Raw genomic sequence first — 20,520 nt, forward strand, 5'->3', positions numbered from 1 at the left:
ACTGAGAGAAGGAAGAAGAGCTCAAGGTCTGGAGCCAGGCAAATAAACTCTCCCCTAATGTTAACAAGATGAAGGAGATGGTTATTGACTTCAGGAGAACTCATACGCCTCTTTACATTGGTGGCACAGCAGTGGAAACGGTGAGCAGTTTCAAACTCCTGGGAGTGCACGTCCCACACAACCCCTCATGGTTCCACAACACATTCTGCACAGTCAGTAAAACTAACTAATGACTTTACTTTGAGGATGCTAAAGAGTGCTGGACTATGCACATCTGTACTTGCGACCTTCTACAGATGTGCAGTGGGGAGCATCTTAATATGCTGCATCACTGTATGGTACGGAAACTGCACTGCAGTGGATAGGGAAGCTCATTACCGGCATCAGCCTACTTGCCGTCAAGGATATATGTACAGAAAGGTACTGGAAAAGGGCCAGTAACATCATGAAGGATCCCACCCTGTTCATGGACTATTTGTCCCTCCCAATCAGGGAGGATGCCATGTAGCATTCATGCCAGGGCCACCAGACTCAAAAAAACAGTTACTGTCCCCAAGAAGTAAGGCTGATCAATACCTCCACCCAATAACTTACCCTCTCAAAATCACCTTATGTATAGACACTCCTGTGCCTAGCGTCACTTTATGGACATAAAATCAATCTATGTATATAAGATATCTTATATATTTACTGTATATTTATTGCGGTTTTTTTTATTATTGTCTTCTTTATCATATTGAGTCAGTTTGTGCTGTATTAGATCCGGAGTAACAATTATTTCATTCTCCTTTACTCTTGTGTATTGGAAATGATATTAAACAATCTTGAAGGTGGAATATTAGCTACTGCTTCTGAGTCTATGGCTCCAAATTTAATTTTAATGCATTGGAGGCAGATAGTTCTACTGGTTTGATGAAACATAAAAGCAAGAGACTTCGGTGTGTAGTGTTTTTTTTTTAACTCTGCTACCTCATTGTAACTTTCTGTGTGCAAATTGGTGACTGAAAGTTTGAGGCGGGAGGAGAAGATGGCGACGCGCCTGCGTGTGCGCAGCCCTCCGGTGAAAAATGATGTTGCATCTGTTAAATAGGGGCCATGGACAATACTGATTTGATGGAGAATGGACGTGAAAGCACAAAGGAACTTCTGGAGAAATTTCTGAAACGCCCGTTCGCTGCTGTCGTTACTGTGTGGTCGTGAATCTTTCGGAGGGTAGGCCTCAAAATCCCCGGCCTTGCCTGCTTTTGGCGACCGAGGAGGAGGTCGAATCATTTGGACAGAGATGGCGCTCAGTACTCGGTGTCGGAGAGCTGATCAGAGCTCGAAGTTTTCGGATGACTCAGAGTTGGATTGTGGTCGGCATGGCAGGGAGAGTTTTTCTTCCTTCTCCCGTCTGTGTGAGATGTGGGACATTTGAGAAACTTTGAACTTTACTATGCTCATGGACTTCTTCATCAAGTTATGGTATTGTTACACTGTTTGTAACTATATGCTATAATTATGTGGTTTTGTCAGTTTTTTCAGTCTTGGTTTGTCCTGTGTTTTGTGATATCACACCGGGGGAAATAATGTATCATTTCTTAATGCATGCATTACTAAATGACAATAAAGAGGACTACGTGTCTTCATAATCATACATTTTCAAGGCATGGTTTTATTGGAGATTCCAAATAAGTGACCTGAAGAACTTTGAGTTGGTAACACACCAAGATAGTTTCCAATTTTTTCAAAGTTCAGGCCTTTTCAGTGCCACCTTCTTTGAGATGCTGTAGAAAGCTGTGAGAAAACAGTTCACAATGCTCTAACTGTGTTTTGTGTAATTACAGGCATTTCTCCACAGAAGTGTTAGCAAGTACAGGACCTCCCTCCCACTTGCCTGATCACAGAAGTCCTGAACTAGGTGTCAGCTCTTCATCAGAGATTTCCCATCTGTGCTCCTGAATGCCCCTGAATGGGAACATCCAGCAAGAACAGGTCCAGTGAAGCCAAAATGAATTTAATGGTTTACTGTATTGGATCGATTAAGTTTCATTATTTTTTGAGTTGTTTTTGGCATTCATGGTCAATAGAATGTGAGAATTAGAGATCTTGGTGAGATAGTTAAATCAAAGCCACTGTCATAATTGGTGCACTTGTCCCCTGTAGAAAAAGATATCTCTGAATGCATTCTGACTCCGTATAGCCAGCAAAGAAGTGTAAATTTGAGGCAATTTCTCAGCATTAATGGTGGAGAATGAATCATCCTGATTCTTTATATCCTGTTAGTCCTGATATTTGGTCATCTTTTTCACTGACCAATAAAGTAGAACAAGTTGTGAAGGACTTGGGCAAGTACTAGAAATTTCTGATTTTTATAGATTCTTAGAATTCTAAAGGTTTGTGAGTTTTAAAAGTTTTATGGATTTCTTTTTCTAATTTTTATAACTTACATTTTGCAGTTTGATTGTGTGAATAGTTTTATTGTTTTTAAACATTTCAGAATGTCTTATAATGTCTGAACACTCTTTTTAAATGTTTTAATAACATGAACCATTAAGGATCCCTACCATCCAGGACATGCCCTCTTCTTGATGTTACAGGAGACACAGGAGCATGAAGATCTACACCCAAAGGTTCAGCAATTGCTCCTAATTCTAAGAACTTTTGCTAGGAGCATGACTGAGAGCAGCCTGACTGGCTGCATCACTGCCTGGTATGGGAACTGTACTTCCCTCTATCGCAGGACTCTGCAGAGAGTGGTGCAGGCAGCCCAGCACATCTGCAGATGTGAAGTTCCCACTATTCAGGACATTTACAAAGACAGGTGTGTAAAACAGGCCTGAAGGATCATTGGAGACCCAAGTCACCTCAACCACAAACTGCTCCAGCAGCTACCATCCAGGAAACGGTACCACAGCATAAAAACCAGGACCAACAGGCTCCAGCACAGCTTCTTTCACAGGCCATCAGACTGCTTAATTTATGCTGATGCAACTGCATTTCTATGTTATATTAACTATCCTGTTGTACATAATATTTATTATAAATTACTATAATTGCACATTGCACATTTAGTCAGAGATGTAACATAAAGATATTTACTCCTTATGTATATGAAGGATGTTAGTAATAAAGTCAATTCAATTCAATTCCCCACTGCCATCAGGTTCTTGAACCATACTAAAAAACTCTAGCACTTACTACCTCAGACTATATTTTTTCTTTCTCTCTCTCATCCTACACTAATATCATTATGGTTTTTTGTCATGTAAGTTATGTATAATTTAGGTTAACTTAATTTAACTTAAGGATGGGCTCCTGTGCCCTAGCGTTGACTGGTTTCTCTTTCTATAGCTGTTGATACCTTCCAATTTTTCTGTCATTGTTTCATAACCAGGTCTTCTAGGAGACAACAAATTGATGCTTTCTTTGATGACAACTTAAGCATCTTAAAATACAGGAATCTTAACCTTTACTCATAAACCTCTGCACCTATAATATCTTCAAGTTGATAAATTTTTCTGCCGACCACCTTTACCCTGTGCAGTAGCAGCTCCATACCAATGGGCTATGACAGAAGGTTTGGCTTTTTCTGGTAGTTATTTTCCTCATCTGAGGGTCAATACAAGGCAGCACCAGTGTAATGATTCTCAGATGAAGGTCAAACTATTACAGTACAAAAAGTACCTTAACTTATTATATAAAATATCCTTCCAGCAAAAGCATTGTGTATAAACTCTTCTCTCTTGCAGGTGAGATGGCAACTATGGATATAGATAGTATATATGAATATATACAGATCGGTGCACTGGGAACTCTGCTGTTTGTGATGTATGTAAATGAAGGATTCCCAACCTTTTTGATGTATGGACCAATACCATTAAGCAAGGGGTCCATGAACCCCAGGTTGAGAATCCCTGATATAAATGTAGATGGGTGGGTTAATAAGTTTGCAGATGGTACGAAGATTGGTAGTGTTATGGAGAGCATAGATGACTGGCAAAGAATACAGCGGGATATAGATCAGTTGCAGATATGGGCAGATAAATGGCAGATGGAATTTAACCCAGCCAGATATGAAGTATTGCACCTTGGTTGGTTAAATTTAAAGATACAGTGCAAAGAAACAGTGCAAGACCCTTAATAGTGTTGATAAGCAAAGGGATCTTGAGGTCCAAGTTGAGGAATGCCTAAAAGTAGCTCGCTGAAAGACGGCATATGGCATGTTCGCCTTTATTAGTCGAGGCACTGAGTTATGTTGCAGTTTTATAGAACTTTAGATAGGCTGCATCTTGAGTTCTGGTCACCCCATTACAGGTAGGATGTTGAGGATTTGGAGAGGGTGCAGAAGACATTTACCAGGAAGCTACCTGGATTAGCGGGCAAGTGCTATAACAAGAGGTTGGACAACCTTGGCTTGCTTTTTCTGGAGCGGCTGAGGCTGAGGGGAGATCTGATGAAAGTTTATAAGATTATGAGAGGCATAGATAGAGGAGACAGACAGTATCTTTTATCCCAGGGTTTAAATATCTAATACCAGAGTTAAATTGAGAGGGGTCAATTTCAAAGGAGATGCGCGGGGGAAAGTTTTTATACAGAGAGTGGTGGGTGCTTGGAATGCATTGCCTGGGGTGGTGATAGAGGCAGAAACATTAAAAACTTTTGAGAGATGTTCAGATAGGCACATGAATGTGAAGAAAAGGAAGGGTGTGGACATTATGTAGACAGAAGCAAATAGGCTTATTTGGCCATTTGACTATGAATTTATTTGGTTCAGCACGACATTGTGGGCCGATGGGTCTGTTACTGTGCTGTATTATTCTATGTCCTACGTTCTATGGCTATGGAGTGTTGACATCTTTGGCTGAGGAGACTTCAGCCCCATCACTTTGGTTTCGTTAGTTTCAGGAAGCTCAGGGAACCTTTGGCTAAAGGTTAAACTGTTGGATAAAGTAAAAGCTATGTATCACAATTGCTATAACTAGGCAATCAGCATATGAAAATCAAAAACAGCTTCTCCCAAGGGGTTGCAGGCAGTTAGCATAATGTGTTGGAGTCAAATACAGAGTTTAGCAGGTCAGTGCCATTTCTTAACATGTTGACAACTTTATGGATTTTAAATTCTCTCCTGCCCCTTAAACCAAATCCAAGTTACCTGCCATATTAAAGTTCAGCTCTTTAGTGCATAAATTACTTTAAAACATTTTAACTCTAGCTTAAATTCCCACACTAACTTGAATATTTTAACTAAAACTTGTTTTTATGTTATTGATCATAAGATATACCTATAAAAGTAAGGCAAAGACATCCAGCAACATAAAAAAAGTGTATTGGTAATTAGATTTATGCATAATCAAAGACTTATTGAAGAAAGAAAATGGATTAACTGGTGGTTTACATTGTCATGAGAATAACAAAGTATTCCTGTGAACTGATAAACACCTCACTAAATTCTCTCTTTTGAGTTATCAGTGTAAAATTTGATTTATCTTTAAATCATTTACCAGTCTGCTCATGATATGTCTAACTTTCTGTACTGTTTTATCAGATTTTGTTGAAGATACAAAAGACCGTAGATGTTGGAATCTGGAGCAATAAACTATCTGCTGGAAGAACTCATCCTCCCACAGATGCTGTTCAACCTGCTGAGTTCTTCAAACAGATTGTTTTTTTTTATTTGTCAGGTTTGATTGATGATCTTGAATCAGACTTTTATCTGATATGTTAACAATTCAAAGGAGCTGTATGAATGTAGTACTCTATTAGGATTATTACAGGAAGTAGTGGGGAGCGTTGCACAAGTACCTGTTTACATCAATGATGCTGAGTTTGAGCGTAGTGTTCCTCGGAATGAACAGCACCAATAGTCTATCCTGGTCTGATCACATGGCTGCCATGGCCTAGAAAGCACACCAGCACCTCTGCTTCCTCAGGAAGTATCTTGATAAATACGTGTGCCTCCGGAAACGAAGTCTCGCTCTAGCCGATGCTCTCTACAGCAAATTTGTGAGAGTTGAGGAACAACTGGGGATAGAGAGTCATCTCAAGCAGTTATTCAGAAAAACACAGAATTGCTTTGGCTGCCTGATTAACACACCGTTAGAGATCCAACCTCACTGGAACGAATAAAAGAATGGTCACTGTTGTGTAGAATAGGTTGCTGACGTGACAGAACGTCTTTATATACTAGCAGTCACGATGAGTCCCCCCGCCCCCACTGCCAACCAATGTCGCTTTGAAATCTATTTATTGATTCTGATACAATTAATGTTTTTCCAACATAAGGAATCTCCTTTTTCTAAAATATGCAAAACCTGTTTCTGATTTTGAGCAGAAAGAATAGTATAAAAGGAGGCCAGTTGCTCAGGTACGCCAGATCACATGCTAACTCATGGGAAACTAAATTAAAATTACTGAACGACAGTTCCTAAATTGTGCTTCAGAAGTAAAATAGTTTCTGGCAGGTATTCTTAATGACTGCTGCCAGTAGGACATCTGGAGAGGATTTCTCTCCTCTGTTTCCCCTTTTCACTTCCCCATCCTTCCAGCAAATGTCATTCAAAAATTTCTGAAAATCATACCTCTATCATACTTGTTAGGAGTTTGATATATCAGATGCCTCATGGGATATATGCCAATAGCTCAGAAATATTTCTTCACAGACATGGCTAAACTTCCCCAGATGTTATAAAACAGCATGTTTTTTGTTTTCAGTTTCCAGTAGTAGAGATGTTACAATTCATCATGTGCATTTAAAATAATAGCACTGCATGCCATCAATTTAATCAAAGGAAACCTCATTTTGTCTCAGCATTTGATTCAAATACAGTACTTTCTGAGGTTTTTAGGATTTTTAGGGTTTTTTTTTCCTGGAAGAGCAAGCTGAAAAGGTTTCATTCTGGCAAGAGACTTCATGTTGTCCTGATCCACCTTGTGAAATCTTATTGGCAATGTAAATTGAATTCAGACTGTGAAATGCCATTTTCTGGAACTGCATTTTATTGGTTAGCATAGTGGATAGCTACTTACAAAAGCCTCATATTTCAATGAAGAGAGTAACACAATATTAAAAAAAGCAGAGATATAATTCTATCCATATGGATAAACATTAAATTGCATTCAGATTTACCAAATGTGCTTCTTATGACTGGTAAAATGTACTTAGAGGAATTCAGTTCTGATTCAAATCATGAACAAATGTTACTTCTGGCTATGATATGTTACCAGAGCCTGATATATTAGGGATAACAAAAGAACTAAAATATGACAAACTATTTCTTAGAATTTTAGTGTTATTTCGTTTTTATGCCAGTTACAACAAACCAAATGGTGATTGGGTGGCAAAGTGGATATAATGTTGTCTTTGGACATCAGAAATCTAGGTTCTATGTCCAACTAAGAGAAATAAGATTAAAGAATCTATTCATGTGACAGTTATGATGCAGAAAGAAACAAAACTTGAGGGTGTACAACCTTTGCCCATAAAACAAAGTTTTTTGAAATCCTTCAAATATGGTCCCAAAGTAACAACAGTGTTTTTGGTTGTTAGGTGAAACAGTTTATGAATCTTCACATACATTGTTTAAGCATAAGCTTCATGAGTCAGAGAGTAATTTTTAGCTCATCCATTGCTTCCTGAAACTATTATAGTCAGTAAGGTAAAAATAAATCACAGCATAGTTTGACAAGGAGATCAGGATTTATGGCTCAGTAATAATGAATTAATACTTAGCCAAACCTAGGTATTGTGTGACAGCAATGTGATGGAGTTGTGATGCACATTAAGGTTGGACAGGCCTATTGAATTGGGAGCTGTTAACTAAAGTTCTTGATGAATTGCAAGGATTTTAGAGGACCCACTGCAGCTGTGCCATACCAGTGCTGGAGAGATTTAATGTTTTGGATAGAAATTGAGATGCGTTCCAGACAACCTTTGTATTCTAGAATATGTGAAGATTCATGAGCTTTAATGCAGGGGAGAGTAGACTATCTTATTTCATTTTGTAGGTTGTGAGCTGGTTCCGATGTGGCATGAGGTATGTATGACATGCCGAATGCACAACTACTAATCTACCAATCCAAAAACAGTATCCAGAAAGTTGAAAGTGAGATACTTAATAACAATAAAATTAATATGAAGGGAACTGTTTTAATTGTCACTTAAAGATAGCTGTTTCCTGGCACCTTTTTAAAATGCAAACACTTGCACAGTTATATAACCATATAACCATATAATAATTACAGCACGGAAACAGGCCATCTCGGTCCTTCTAGTCCGTGCCGAACTCTTACCCAAAGAGTTCAAGTCTTATGTATAGCTATCTGAAGAAAATTACTCTCTGATAAACTGCAAATGGAACCATCCCTGATTTCACATCCCTGATTTCCTTATCGGGAGACCACAGTCAGTGTCGATTGGAAATAACATCTCCTCCTCACTGACAATTAACACTAGCGCACCTCAAAGATGCCAGCTTGGCCTGCTGCGAGGCCCATGTCTGTGTGGCTAGGCACAGAGCCAATGCCATCTATAAAACCGCTGACGACACAATTGTTGTAGTCAGAATCTGAAATGGTGATGAGGAGGCATACAGGAGTGAGATAGATCAGCCGGTTGAGTGGTGTTGCAACAACAACCCTGCACTCAATGTCAGTAAGACCAAATAATTGATTGTGGACTTCAGGAAGAGGAAGTCAAAAGAACACACACCAGTCCTCATTGATGAGTCAGCAATGGAGAGGATGAGCAGTTTCAAATTCTTGGGTGTCGACATCTGAAAAGATCTATCCTAGGCCCAACATATTAAAGCAATTATGAGGGAACATCAGCGGCTATACTTCATTAGGAGTTTGAGCAAATTTCTACAATGAGAGACTTCTGGCTGGTTGCATCACTGTCTGGTATGGAGGAATCAATACAAAAGACTGGTAAAATCTGCAGGGATTGTAAACTCAGCCATCTCCATCATGGGCACTAGCCTCCCTACCATCAAGGACATCTTCAAAATATGATGCTTCAACAAAGGCAGCAGCCATCATTAAGGACCCCACCAGCCAGCACATGCCCTCTTTTCATTGAAACCATCAGAATGGAGGTGCAAGAGCCTGAAAATACCCACTCAATGTTTTAGAACCAGCATCTTCCCCTCTGCCATTAAATTGCTTAATAGACAGTGAACCCATGAACTCTACCTCACATTTTTCCTCTCTTTTTGCACTACTTTAAATTTCATGATCTATTTCAGTGATAATAAACTTGATTCTGATTCTGAATGATTTGAAAACTTCATGAAAAAGGGAGGGAGTGTCATTCATGAAATAAATCAAAAAATGTTAGAAACACTCAGCAGGCCAGACAGCAACTATGGAAATAGAAAGAGAGTTAACATTTTCAAGCTGATGGAAGAACTCATCTTGATGAAATATAATTGACCTGAAATGTTAGCTTTTCTTCTCATTTCAAGATACTGCCCAACGTACTGTGTATTTCAAATGCCCATGAGAATTTCTGCAACTATTCAGTAAGGTTAATAATGCTTACTCTCATACAACCATCATTAGCCATCTTTGTCCAAATATGATACCAGGCAATGGAACATTTCTTTCCAAAAATATTTGCTAGCAGACTCAGCTGAAAGTTGTCAATGGCAGTTACTCTCAGCTCTCTCCTGACCTTGTGTTCTTAAATTTGACGATGAATTGGACCAATGATGAATTCTTAAACTTGTTTGTTTGAGTGAAGCTATAACTGAGAATCATTAAACAACTTTTGGGTGATCAATTGTTTCTTCCTGGTAGTGTTCATAATTCCTTTCATCTTCAGTCATGTTGAAAAATGTTCCACTAAAGAAGCAGGGTGGTTTTGAGGTAATACTATATGTGGCCTGTCTGTGTGATTTGATCAGGGTAACAAAAGCAGATGATTACACCACACTAAGCCTCAAATGTCTAATGTCAGAGGATACAAGCTGCTTTCCTGACCAATATATTCAGAACACATGCACAGATCCCACTTCTGGCAATATAAGTTTTCAAAGCAACTTCTTCATTGCTGTGCTGGAATAATTTCAAATAAATATTTTGCATAGGTAACAATTGATAATTCAGAAAATATTTGTGGCATCTGCATTTTTCATCCTTTGCTAATCAAAGGGAAATAAAAATTACATGGGTGGTAAACTGACTACATACTCAACATTCCTCAAGCAATACACAATAAAGTGATCCACTACATCTTCTGAAGACTGTAAAATCAATATAAAAGGCATTTAAACCTGGATGTGGCGATCTACTGGTAATTTAATCTGAAGTTGCGATATACATGTTCAAGTGTAATCTTCATAATCTGCTGATCACATTTTATGAAGAAAGCACTGTAAAAACTGGCAAAAGATATTAATCCTACTGAAACTCTCACAAATCACTTTTGTGTTTATTGAGCCCCTGTCATAAATTTGTAGTTGCAACCAACACTTTACCTCTTTAGTTACTAACTTGATCTGCAAGAAATGGAATACAAATTACAGAGCTGTTAAAATACCAATGGCCAAGTGTGAAAACTTCTTCCAAACTCTCAGGTTTGACCACCTCATTTATGTTTTCTCATTATCCATCCACTGAATATTCCAAAACTGGAAAAACCTAGAAATTGCAAGAAATATGTAGCAATTTCTCAATTATTACTTCTGAGATTTTGTTGTTTATTATATACACTGGTGAAGGATTCCTCCACCCCAAACCTTACTTTAATAATGTTCTCACAATTACACAGGCAAAAGAAAATTTGCAGATGCTGGAAATCCAAGCAACACACACAAGATGCTGGAGGAACTCAGCAGGCCAGGCAACATCGATGGAAAAGAGCAAACAGTCCACGTTTCGGGTTGAGACCCTTCATCAGAGCTGGAGAAGAAAAAATGAGAAGTTGGAGTAAGAAGGTAAGGGGAGGGGAGGAAGAAATACAAGATAATAGGTGATAGGTAAAGAGCTGGGAAGTCAATCAGTGAAAGAGAAAAAGGGCTGGAGAAGGGGAAATCTGATAGGAGAGGACAGAAGGCCAAGCAAGAAATGGAAGGGGGAGGAGCACCAGAGGGAGGTGATGGACAGGTAAGGAGATAAGGTGAGAGAGGGGAACAGGAATGGGGAATGGTGAGGGAGAGGGCAGAAGCCATTATCGGAGGTTGGAGGAAGTTATGTTCATGCCATCAGGTTAGAGGCTACACAGACAGATTATAAGGTGTTGCTCCTCCAACCTGAGTGTGGCCTCATCGTAGCAGTAGAGAAGGCCATAGACTGACATGTTGGAATGGGAATGGGAAGTAAGACCCAATGTAGATTGAGAGACAGCTTCGCTGAGCACCTACGCTCTATCCGCCAGAAAAAGCAGGATCTCCCAGTGGCCACCCATTTTAATTCCACTTCCCATTCCCATTCCGACATGTCAGTCCATGGCATCTTCCACCCAATGGTATAAACATCCAATTCTCGAACTTCTATTAATGCCCCCCTTCTCCCTCACCATTCCCCATTCCCATTTCCCACTCTCACCTTATCTCCTTATCTGCCCATCACCTCCCTCTGGTGCTCCTCCCTCTTCTCTTTCTCCCATGGCCTTTTATGCTCTCCTATTGGATTCCCCCTTCTCCAGCCCTTTATCTCTTTCACCAATTGACTTCCCAGCTCTTTACTTCACCCTTCACCCATTCACCTAACACCTACTACCTTGTATTTCTTCCTCCCCTCTCCCCACCTTCTTACTCTGACTGTTCATCTTTTTTCTCCAGTACTGATGAAAGGTCTCAGCCCGAAGCATTGACTGTTTACTCTTTTCCATAGATGCTGCCTGGCCTGCTGAGTTCCTCTAGCATTTTGTGTGTGTGTGTGTGTTGCTCACAATTACACAATGGATTTCAGCTCTTCTGTACTATTGTTTACTTCTAGAGCTCCATCCTCTTGCTAGGATTCTTCCTTTCAATATCTGAACTGATTCATCAAAGTTACTTTTTTCATTTTTAGTGAATTCAAATCGCTCTTATCCACTTACAGATGAAGCATAAAACAAAATCTTTTGACTCACTTTTTTACGAATGATAAAACGGTAGGATAAACAATGCAATGCATCAACTATAAAAATATTATCATATCATGCATATATTGTTTCAGAGGTATTGTGGAAAAAAACACTTGCCTGGGACTCCAGGAAACTGATAAGTAATATTCAATATTCTCTTTATCAGTGTTTTCCTTTGCCAGGATTAATTTTGCAGATCACACTCAATGTGAAAACAGTACTTTTCATAGACTCCCCTCTTAAGATATGTAGCTAAGAAAAACTCATTTGAACAAATCCTTTATAGTTCTGTTATTTTCAATGACATAAAATTATTCTGTAGATCATTATTCTAGCTTTTCACCTACCACCTTCCATCCCTGTGTGCAAATGCCTGGTTTCAGATTACTGCCTCTTTATCAAGATAAGGCTAAAATATGGGATTCAATAATGTGAGGGAATTGAAATTCAGATCCAATTACTCTACAGTACCATGCAATATTCATGTCATGTTATTGTCCTTCTTAGCCTTCAAAAGTTCAATAATGTTGTGCCCCTTATATGTTTAATTTACAAGAAGTGTTTGCTGTATTTAGTAGCTAGGCTACCGTATGATTTCATGTACCATTAGCAGAGATAATAGAACTGAACATTCAGGTTTGGCATCATAATTGTAACATGCTACACAAAAGAAATCTGTTGGGAAAGAAGGAGATTAAACCTTGGTGAAATAAAAAGAGTGGTGACTATTGTTATATTATCTTCGAGATATCTAGTAATTTTCTAGAACTGTGAAATTCTGTAGTTTGCAAATGAAACAATGCATAATATTGTAATTTGGAAGACACTTTGTTCAGTATCAAAATGGAAACCAACCCTAAACAGTTGACTTGCAGAAAAAAAAGAAGTATTCAAAACTCTGTTTTCCCACCTACCGTACACTTGTTTGGCTTTTCTCCTGAATGCACCCTCATGTGGATTAACAGCTTATAGCGAGCATTAAATGGCTTGTATCTACGTGGGCAGCCAGCCCAGAAGCAAGTAAAGTCTTCTCCTTTACGCTGGTCTATATGTGCCTTTTCAATGTGTCGTACAAGCTCCTCCTGCTCATCATATATTGCATTGCAGTCTATCCATCGGCAGCAGTGCTTCCCGTTAATTCTTGATGGCTCACCATCCTCATCCAGCTGGGTCCCTTGTAGAGATGGTTGCCCATGTGAATGCAAGTGGGTCATAACGTGCCGGTGAGCATGATATGGCGGTGGAGGACCTTGGGGCAGTGCAGGGATCTCCATCCCAGAGGAGAATTCATCCAGTTGCTCATTTTTAAATGCATCATATTGCTGATTACCAATCACCGAAATACCCTGCTGAACAACCATGTTGTTCATCACCATGGGGTGCAATGGAGAGTGCTCCAGCTGCTGCATTCTTTGGTACACACCATTGCTGGCCTCTAGATCAGCAAAAGTAAAGAGATTTCGTTCTTTACCGGTTGCATTGTAGGCTTGAGGGATGCAACTACCTCTCACCCCCAGAAAATGCCCACATACCTCAGGCTGAGGAGAAACATTAGCTGGGGAGCCTCTGGACCCATTGATATATGCTACTAATGATGTTGGAGATGTACGAATGATGACATCGATTCCAACTCCATCTGAAAAGGGCGAGGTGGAAAGTCCTCTTTTTCTTGATCGAGCAGAATTAGATCGGGCAGAATTGCGTGAGCTATTTTCATTCCCGAACAAATAAGAAGGTAAAGAGTTTGAGGTGCTGTTACTTGACATGGCAGTTCCAGGTGGTATACTCAGCACATCCCCTAGCTCACTGCCATTCTGGGAACCTTGGTTTGATGGGAGTGATGGAAGGATTGGGTAACCATGTGGCCACTCTTGCTTCACATTCAAGGTTGACTGGCTTTCTATAAGACTTACTGCATTTGAGTCTACTGATCCACCTGAAGTAATCGATCTAAAAATAAAAAAAAAGAAATGGACAATGAAAATAAAACCCAATTTGTCACAATTCTTTTCCACAGGTGACCAAATATCAGTTGTCACTTGTATATTCTGCTTCAATGACAATGGATGCTCTGGAGTTGCCTAATCTAACCTAATTATACGATTTCCTTTTTGGTGGAAAGTTGCATAATTGCTGTAGCCTGAAAGATCAAGTTTCTTAAAGTAAAGCTGGTTCAGTTTCTCTGAAGTGAACAAAAGGAGTTCAACCATTGTATTGTGTGTCATGTTCCAGATTTGTACGGGGACTGGGACAGATGATAAAACAGCAAGATTTACCCATTCTGAAAACAGAGAGTATCTCACCATCTAAAATTTTATAAGTATATTTTTAGAAATGTGTAAAATAACTCAAAAGTTTAATTTTTTTTAAATATAATGAAAAATATCAAGTCCCTGTTGGTGAGACTTGGTAGGGTACAAATCCACAGATAGTCTTGCACATTGGAGCCATTTTCAAAAATGTACATTTTCCATCAAAAAGTTTTTTTAAATAAAAGGAGTATATTTTAAAGGCTTACATTATACAAAACTTATTTGCCTAAAGTTTTCTGCATTGGGAAAATGAGAAAGAGTTTAGTGGACAGATGCTATGTGAATTAGGTTTCCAACACATATTCTATAAGCATCTGATCACACTGATATGGTACTTTTCAGTTATACTCCAGAGCTCCAAATGTTACTGTAGCAATGCATACTTTAGCATATAGAGTTAGACGTTTCCCTGCATTGGTCAATTCAATAAAAAGTGCAACTCATTGCTGGAAAAGCACCTAATAACAATATGGTGCTATGCTGGGAGGGACTGAGCAGCAGCCATTTGACAGCTCTGAGAACTGGGGAGCCAACTGTTTAACTCTTAACTAAATTTAAGAATTGAGAGAGAAGCAACATGAGGTGACAACTTTGAGGCAAATCAGTTGCAGAGGGGGATTGAATTAGCATATATAGACATATTATTGCTTTCTGTCTATCTGTCTCTGTAAGAATAAAAGATGTACAAAACAGCTATTTGTCATAAATGTCTTCATCCTATTCATAGTTTCTAACTCTAACTATATCTCTAATTTATCAGATTCCTAAGGTTGCATTAAACGATGCTTGAGACCAAATTCAGAGAACATTGACTTTGCTCTTCCAAGTGATATACTGTCCACATGTTTCGGTGAATGTTGAGATCAGCTTCCAAAGATGTAATTTAAATGACTTTTTTTGTAGAACATTATAGAAACAGGCCGAGGCAGTAAAACTGGACACTCATGTTAGAAATTTATTTGCAGTCAGTTGTGCCAGCGTGTGGTTGAATTTCAGAGATAGAATACTGAAGTATTACCCTATTAAAGAGATTTAGACAGGGATAAAATTTGTAGAGCAATAAAAGTTCAAAAATAGAGTACTGGATTATTAGAGATTTAGACAGGGATACATTTGTAGATAAATAAAAGTTCAGTTTATGTTTGAAATAATTTTATAATAACTAGTTGGAATATTTATTTATTTATTGAGATACAGCATGGAACAGCCCTTCTGGCCCTTTGAGCCGTGCTGCCCAGCAGTCCCACAATTTTAATCCTAGCCTAATCATGGGACAATTTACAATGACGAATTGACCTACCAGCTGGTACATCTTTGGACTGTGGGAAGAAACCAGAGCACCCGGAGGAAACCCATGTGGTCATGGGGAGAACGTACAAACTCCTTACAGGCAGCTGTGGGAATTGAAAACCCGGGTCACCTCTACTGTAAAGTGTTGTGCTAACCATTTCGCCACCGTGCCACCCTGCTTGGGGTAATATCAGGTGTAATCATACCGCTACTTTGCCAACAATTTTCTTCACAAGGAAAGGAGAGGCTGCAGAATAGTATGAAAAATTTAACTTCATACTACATTTGATTGAAAGAAAAATGTATTTTTAAATTGTGCCTTTTAATCCGAGGATAAAGTTGCTGATTGCAATCATCTCTGATTTATTGAAGTTTGGTATGTAAAAGGACACATTCTGACTATAGAATGAAATGATGACACAGTACAATGTTCAATTTACCAGTCTAGAAAATGTAAGCCTGTTTGATTTTAATAGTTTAATGTCCTGAGCTTGCAAGTAGTTTCAGAACTTTAAAATATTCAAACTTGTGTACTTCTGACAGATATAATTATGTTATTTTTTATATTGTTTGTGCATTACACAGAAGCTGCAGAGTGCAAAAACTACACCTTGCCTTTGATTATCACCTGAGTAACACACACACAAGATGCTGGAGGAATGCTCTGGATTTCCTGCATCTGCTGAAACTCTTGTGTTTATGATTATCACCTGTGCCTGTGTCTGTGCAGATAGTTCTTTATTCTTCCTCGATAGACTGTTTAGATACAAAACAAATGTTTCAAAATCTCAGCCAAGACGCGCGTAAGTTAGACTTGGCGGTAGCAACACCCTCCCCTAAAAACCAGGAGCTACAGATTGTCAACAGAAGCTCCAAAAGCCTCATCCCTGGGAGACGAATGATCTCTGAAGATGGGCTACACATGGGGTCAACCTGAAAGACTACTTCAGGACAGAGAACTCTGGCGAGTTGCTTTTGGCAACCTATGCCCCAGTAGAGGTGATGTGCTTAAATATAAAAATATAAAAATCTGTTGGAACACCAAGAAAAATTATATTTTATTTCAGTTGCCCTATAAAATACACAATTTTAGCTGCTGAAATGCATAATCCTTAAGTAACAGGGGAAGTTAATTTAAATTGATAATCCCATGGCGTTTATTACAAAGGATATTTAGAAAGGATAACCAATTCATGAAGTGATTATGTACTATATGCACAGCAATTTCCAAATACTTGCAGAACAGCTCTAGAAATTTGCTCAGTTGCTAATTGTAAGATATTATTGGGTTTACATTACTTGTTTCATTTACCAGAAAAAGTGCAGGAAGTATATTAAAAATTAAACCCTGCTTGTAAACCATTTTGGGAGCTTGGCTAAAGTGCCACCAATTCAACTTCTTATTTTATTTGTATCTTCGCCTTTGAACAACCAACACTATTTTATTTCTACTACTGAAAAGTGCAAAGTTGCTAATTTACCCAGGAAGACAGTAATTTTGGGTTTCCTGCTTTCTGCCTGCCATTATCTAATACCAGAAGAACAAGAAATGAGGAAGTGTAGAAGTGATGACAAAATACCATTAATATTGTATTGTTCACAGATACATACACAGCAGCCAAGTAGTAGCAAAAGTCAGACTACAAATACAAGACATCAAGACTGCAGCCATCTTAGCAATACTGAAGATGGCAGCATTTTGTAGCATAGACAAACACAAATTATGTTGAAAACCTGTTGTGTTCTGCCTGATTAGGCAAAATGCAACAGGATTGTCTTGTGATTAGGCAAGGATTAAATAGGTGGGTCGCTGAGCACTGCAGCTTGTTGGGCCGGAAGGACCCGTTCCTTGCTGTATCTTTAAATAAAATAGATTTTTTTTCTCTCTCCTGTCTACCTTTTCTTCAATGAAGGTACAATTTAATTTAGGGTTACGTTTTAAGGGTGTTATGAATATCTTTGGTAGCTTATTCAAAGATTATTCTTTATGAAGCAAACTGAAGGTATGCCCTGGTAGCCTGTTGAATTGCTGCCTGTCATTGTAGCCATCAGGGACTGTACTTTATCAAAGATAGACTAACAACCAGGAAAGACTGGGTGACAACCACGAAAAGAGTGGTGACGACTGGAGAGTCAGTGACAGCCTGGAGAGATGGCAACCAAGGCAGAACGGGCTGGCAACCCGATCTGCGTCCTCTGAGAGGAGGACCCCCACAGAAGCCACAAAGAATCTAAGGAAAAGATACACCCAGGGGTGCCCGAGAGGTGAGGGGGATGAACACCCCAGTCGGATGGACACAATGACATCAGACCCAGGCAATGAACAAACGACGATGAGGAAGCAGTGTGCATGTGGCAAAATCTGCAACAACGATCACGGCTTGAAGATCTACCAAGCGAGGATGAAGTGTTTGGTGGGAGCAGGAGCAGCACAACGCGCAGGTATCCAACCTGGTGAGACAAAGGAGGGGCCAGGCCCGGAGTCACCCCATAGTGCCCGGAACCTCCAAGTGTTGCAAACTAATCCCTCGAACATGAAGTCTAACAGGGGGCAGATCAAATGGCCTGCAGCTAACATGCACCGATGCGGCAGAGAGGGCCTCAAGATGGCTGTGGCTCAAAAGAGGGGAGCCATGGAGTCATAAGTAGCTAGCCATCTGGACACAAGCTGGGGTCTGATCTGCCCCGGCTGGGTCACCTGGAGGAGGTTGTATGATGTTGAAAGACCCGAAACACCCGATGATTCCAGGAACATCACTGAAGATGTGTCCAGAAGCATCAATAGGTGTATGTACACAACATACAGGAATTGCTGGCTTCCAATCAGGAGAAGAAGTTGAAGATGTTTTCCCATTATCTTAAGAAGTCATAGTGAGGCTAACTGAAATATCCATATTTGACTGTGTTTAATTACCTAGAACATACCCGTGACTAGTCTTGGAAACTTTTTGGTTGCAAGTAACTGAACTATCAAGTTAGCGTTTTCTTAGAGAGCCATCTCACTCTAATGAACAAGATAAGAACAAAATGAGTATTTGTCCAAACAATTCTATGTATAAATCACTTGAAATGGATTTTTTCCTATGAAATTTAGCCTGGACATTTGTAAGTAACTTTATGCATTTTTAAATGAGTTTTTAGTCTGGGTATTTTGTTATTAGAGCAGATTTGATTTTTGAAGCTAAACAGATTACATTTCAGAACCAAAGTTTTGAATGATCATTTTCTTTTAAATGTAATAAATCTAAGCGGGATTTCAAAATAAAAAAGATTGTTGCTATGAAATTGTTTCTAGATGAATACTTATATTTAACTGGTAATAAAAGTTCTATGCTGTCTCAAAATAATATATCGCACTAGTAACCAATGTAAGCAAGGCAACGTGACAATGACAAAGAGGGGCATGGAAAAATATAATAAAAAAGATTAGGTTAATCACTTACACTATTGCCTGGATTGGCCCAGCTGATTTTAAAAGCGACTACGGACAAAATTCAATATCTTTTAGTGAACAGTTTCAACAGTTCATTGAAAAAATGATAATAATGATACATCATCAGCTAAATTTTATAATGTACTTTATTCTATTCAGATATCCATGAGTCATTGTTATAGGGATGTGGAAGTTGGCATACTCAGAAAATTAGATAGACATAACATCTTTCTAAGAAGATGACCTCCATTCTAGATATCCCAATGCATATTAATGATGCATTGATCATAGTAATAAAGTCACAGAAAGGTACACTACAGAAACAGGCCTTTCAGCCCATCTGGTTCATGCCAAACTATTTAAACTACCTAGTCCCATTGACCTGCACCAGGACTATAGCTCTCCATATCCCTATGATCCATGTACCTATACAAACTTCTCCTAAACGTTGAAATCGAGCTCCTGTGCTGGCAGCTCATTCCACACTCTCACGACCCTCTAAGCGAAGAAGTTTACCCTCATGTTCCCCTTAAGCTTTTCACCTTTCACCCTTAACCCATAACCTCTAGCTGAAGTTCCATCCAACTTCAGTGGAAAAAGCCTACTTGCATTTACCCTAGTTATACACCTCATTATTTTGTATACCTCTGTCAAATCTTCTCTCAATTTTCTACATTCCAAGGAATAAAGTCCTAACCTATTCAATCTTTCCTTATAACTGAGGTCCTCCAGTCCTGGCAACATCCTTATAAATGTTCGTTGTACTCTTTCAATCTTATTTACATCTTTCCTGTAGGTAGTTGACCAAAACTGCACACAATACTCTAAATTAGACCTCACCAACATCTTATACAACTTTATCATAACATTGCATCTCCTGTAATTAATGCCAAAGAAGAGAAAATCAGCAGATGCTGGAAATCCATGCAACACACACAAAATGCTGGGGGAACTCAGCAGGTCAGGCAGCATCTATGGAAATGAATAAACAGTCGATGTTTCAGGCCGAATCCCCTCAGCAGGCTGCTGAATGGTCTCAGCTCCAAATGTTGACTGTTTACTCTTTTCTATAGATATTGCCTGACCTGGTGAGTTCCTCTCGCATTTTGTGTGTGTTTCCTGTACTCAGTACTTTGATTTATAAAGGCCAATGTGGCAAAAGCTTTCTTTACAACCTTATCTACCTGCGCTACCACTGTCAATGAATAATGGACATGTACTCACAGATTCCTTTGTTCTACTGCACTTCCCAATGCCATATGGTTCACTGTGTAAGACCTGCCCTGGTTGGTCCTACTGAAGTGCAACACCTCATTATTTTCTGCGTTAAATTCCATCTGCCATTTTTCAGCCCTCTTTTCCAGCTAGTCTAGATGATGCTGCAAGCTCTGATAGGCTTCCTCACTGTTCATTACATCCCTAGTCTTGCTGTCATC

General features: G+C 39.1%; 1 protein-coding gene across 2 annotated transcripts in view; it reads right to left on the reverse strand.

The window, feature by feature from the left end:
- LOC134357421 (zinc finger protein GLIS3-like) overlaps positions 1-20,520 on the reverse strand; it is a 503,684-nt gene that overhangs the window by 327,413 nt on the left and 155,751 nt on the right. For both annotated transcript variants that reach the window (XM_063068994.1, XM_063068995.1), the window contains one exon: positions 12,964-13,999. In XM_063068994.1, coding sequence (XP_062925064.1) covers positions 12,964-13,999 — 1,036 coding nt within the window. The remainder of the gene's footprint in view (positions 1-12,963; positions 14,000-20,520) is intronic.

Source organism: Mobula hypostoma, chromosome 16 (assembly GCF_963921235.1).
Source record: "Mobula hypostoma chromosome 16, sMobHyp1.1, whole genome shotgun sequence".
Classification (NCBI taxonomy): Eukaryota; Metazoa; Chordata; class Chondrichthyes; order Myliobatiformes; family Myliobatidae; genus Mobula; species Mobula hypostoma.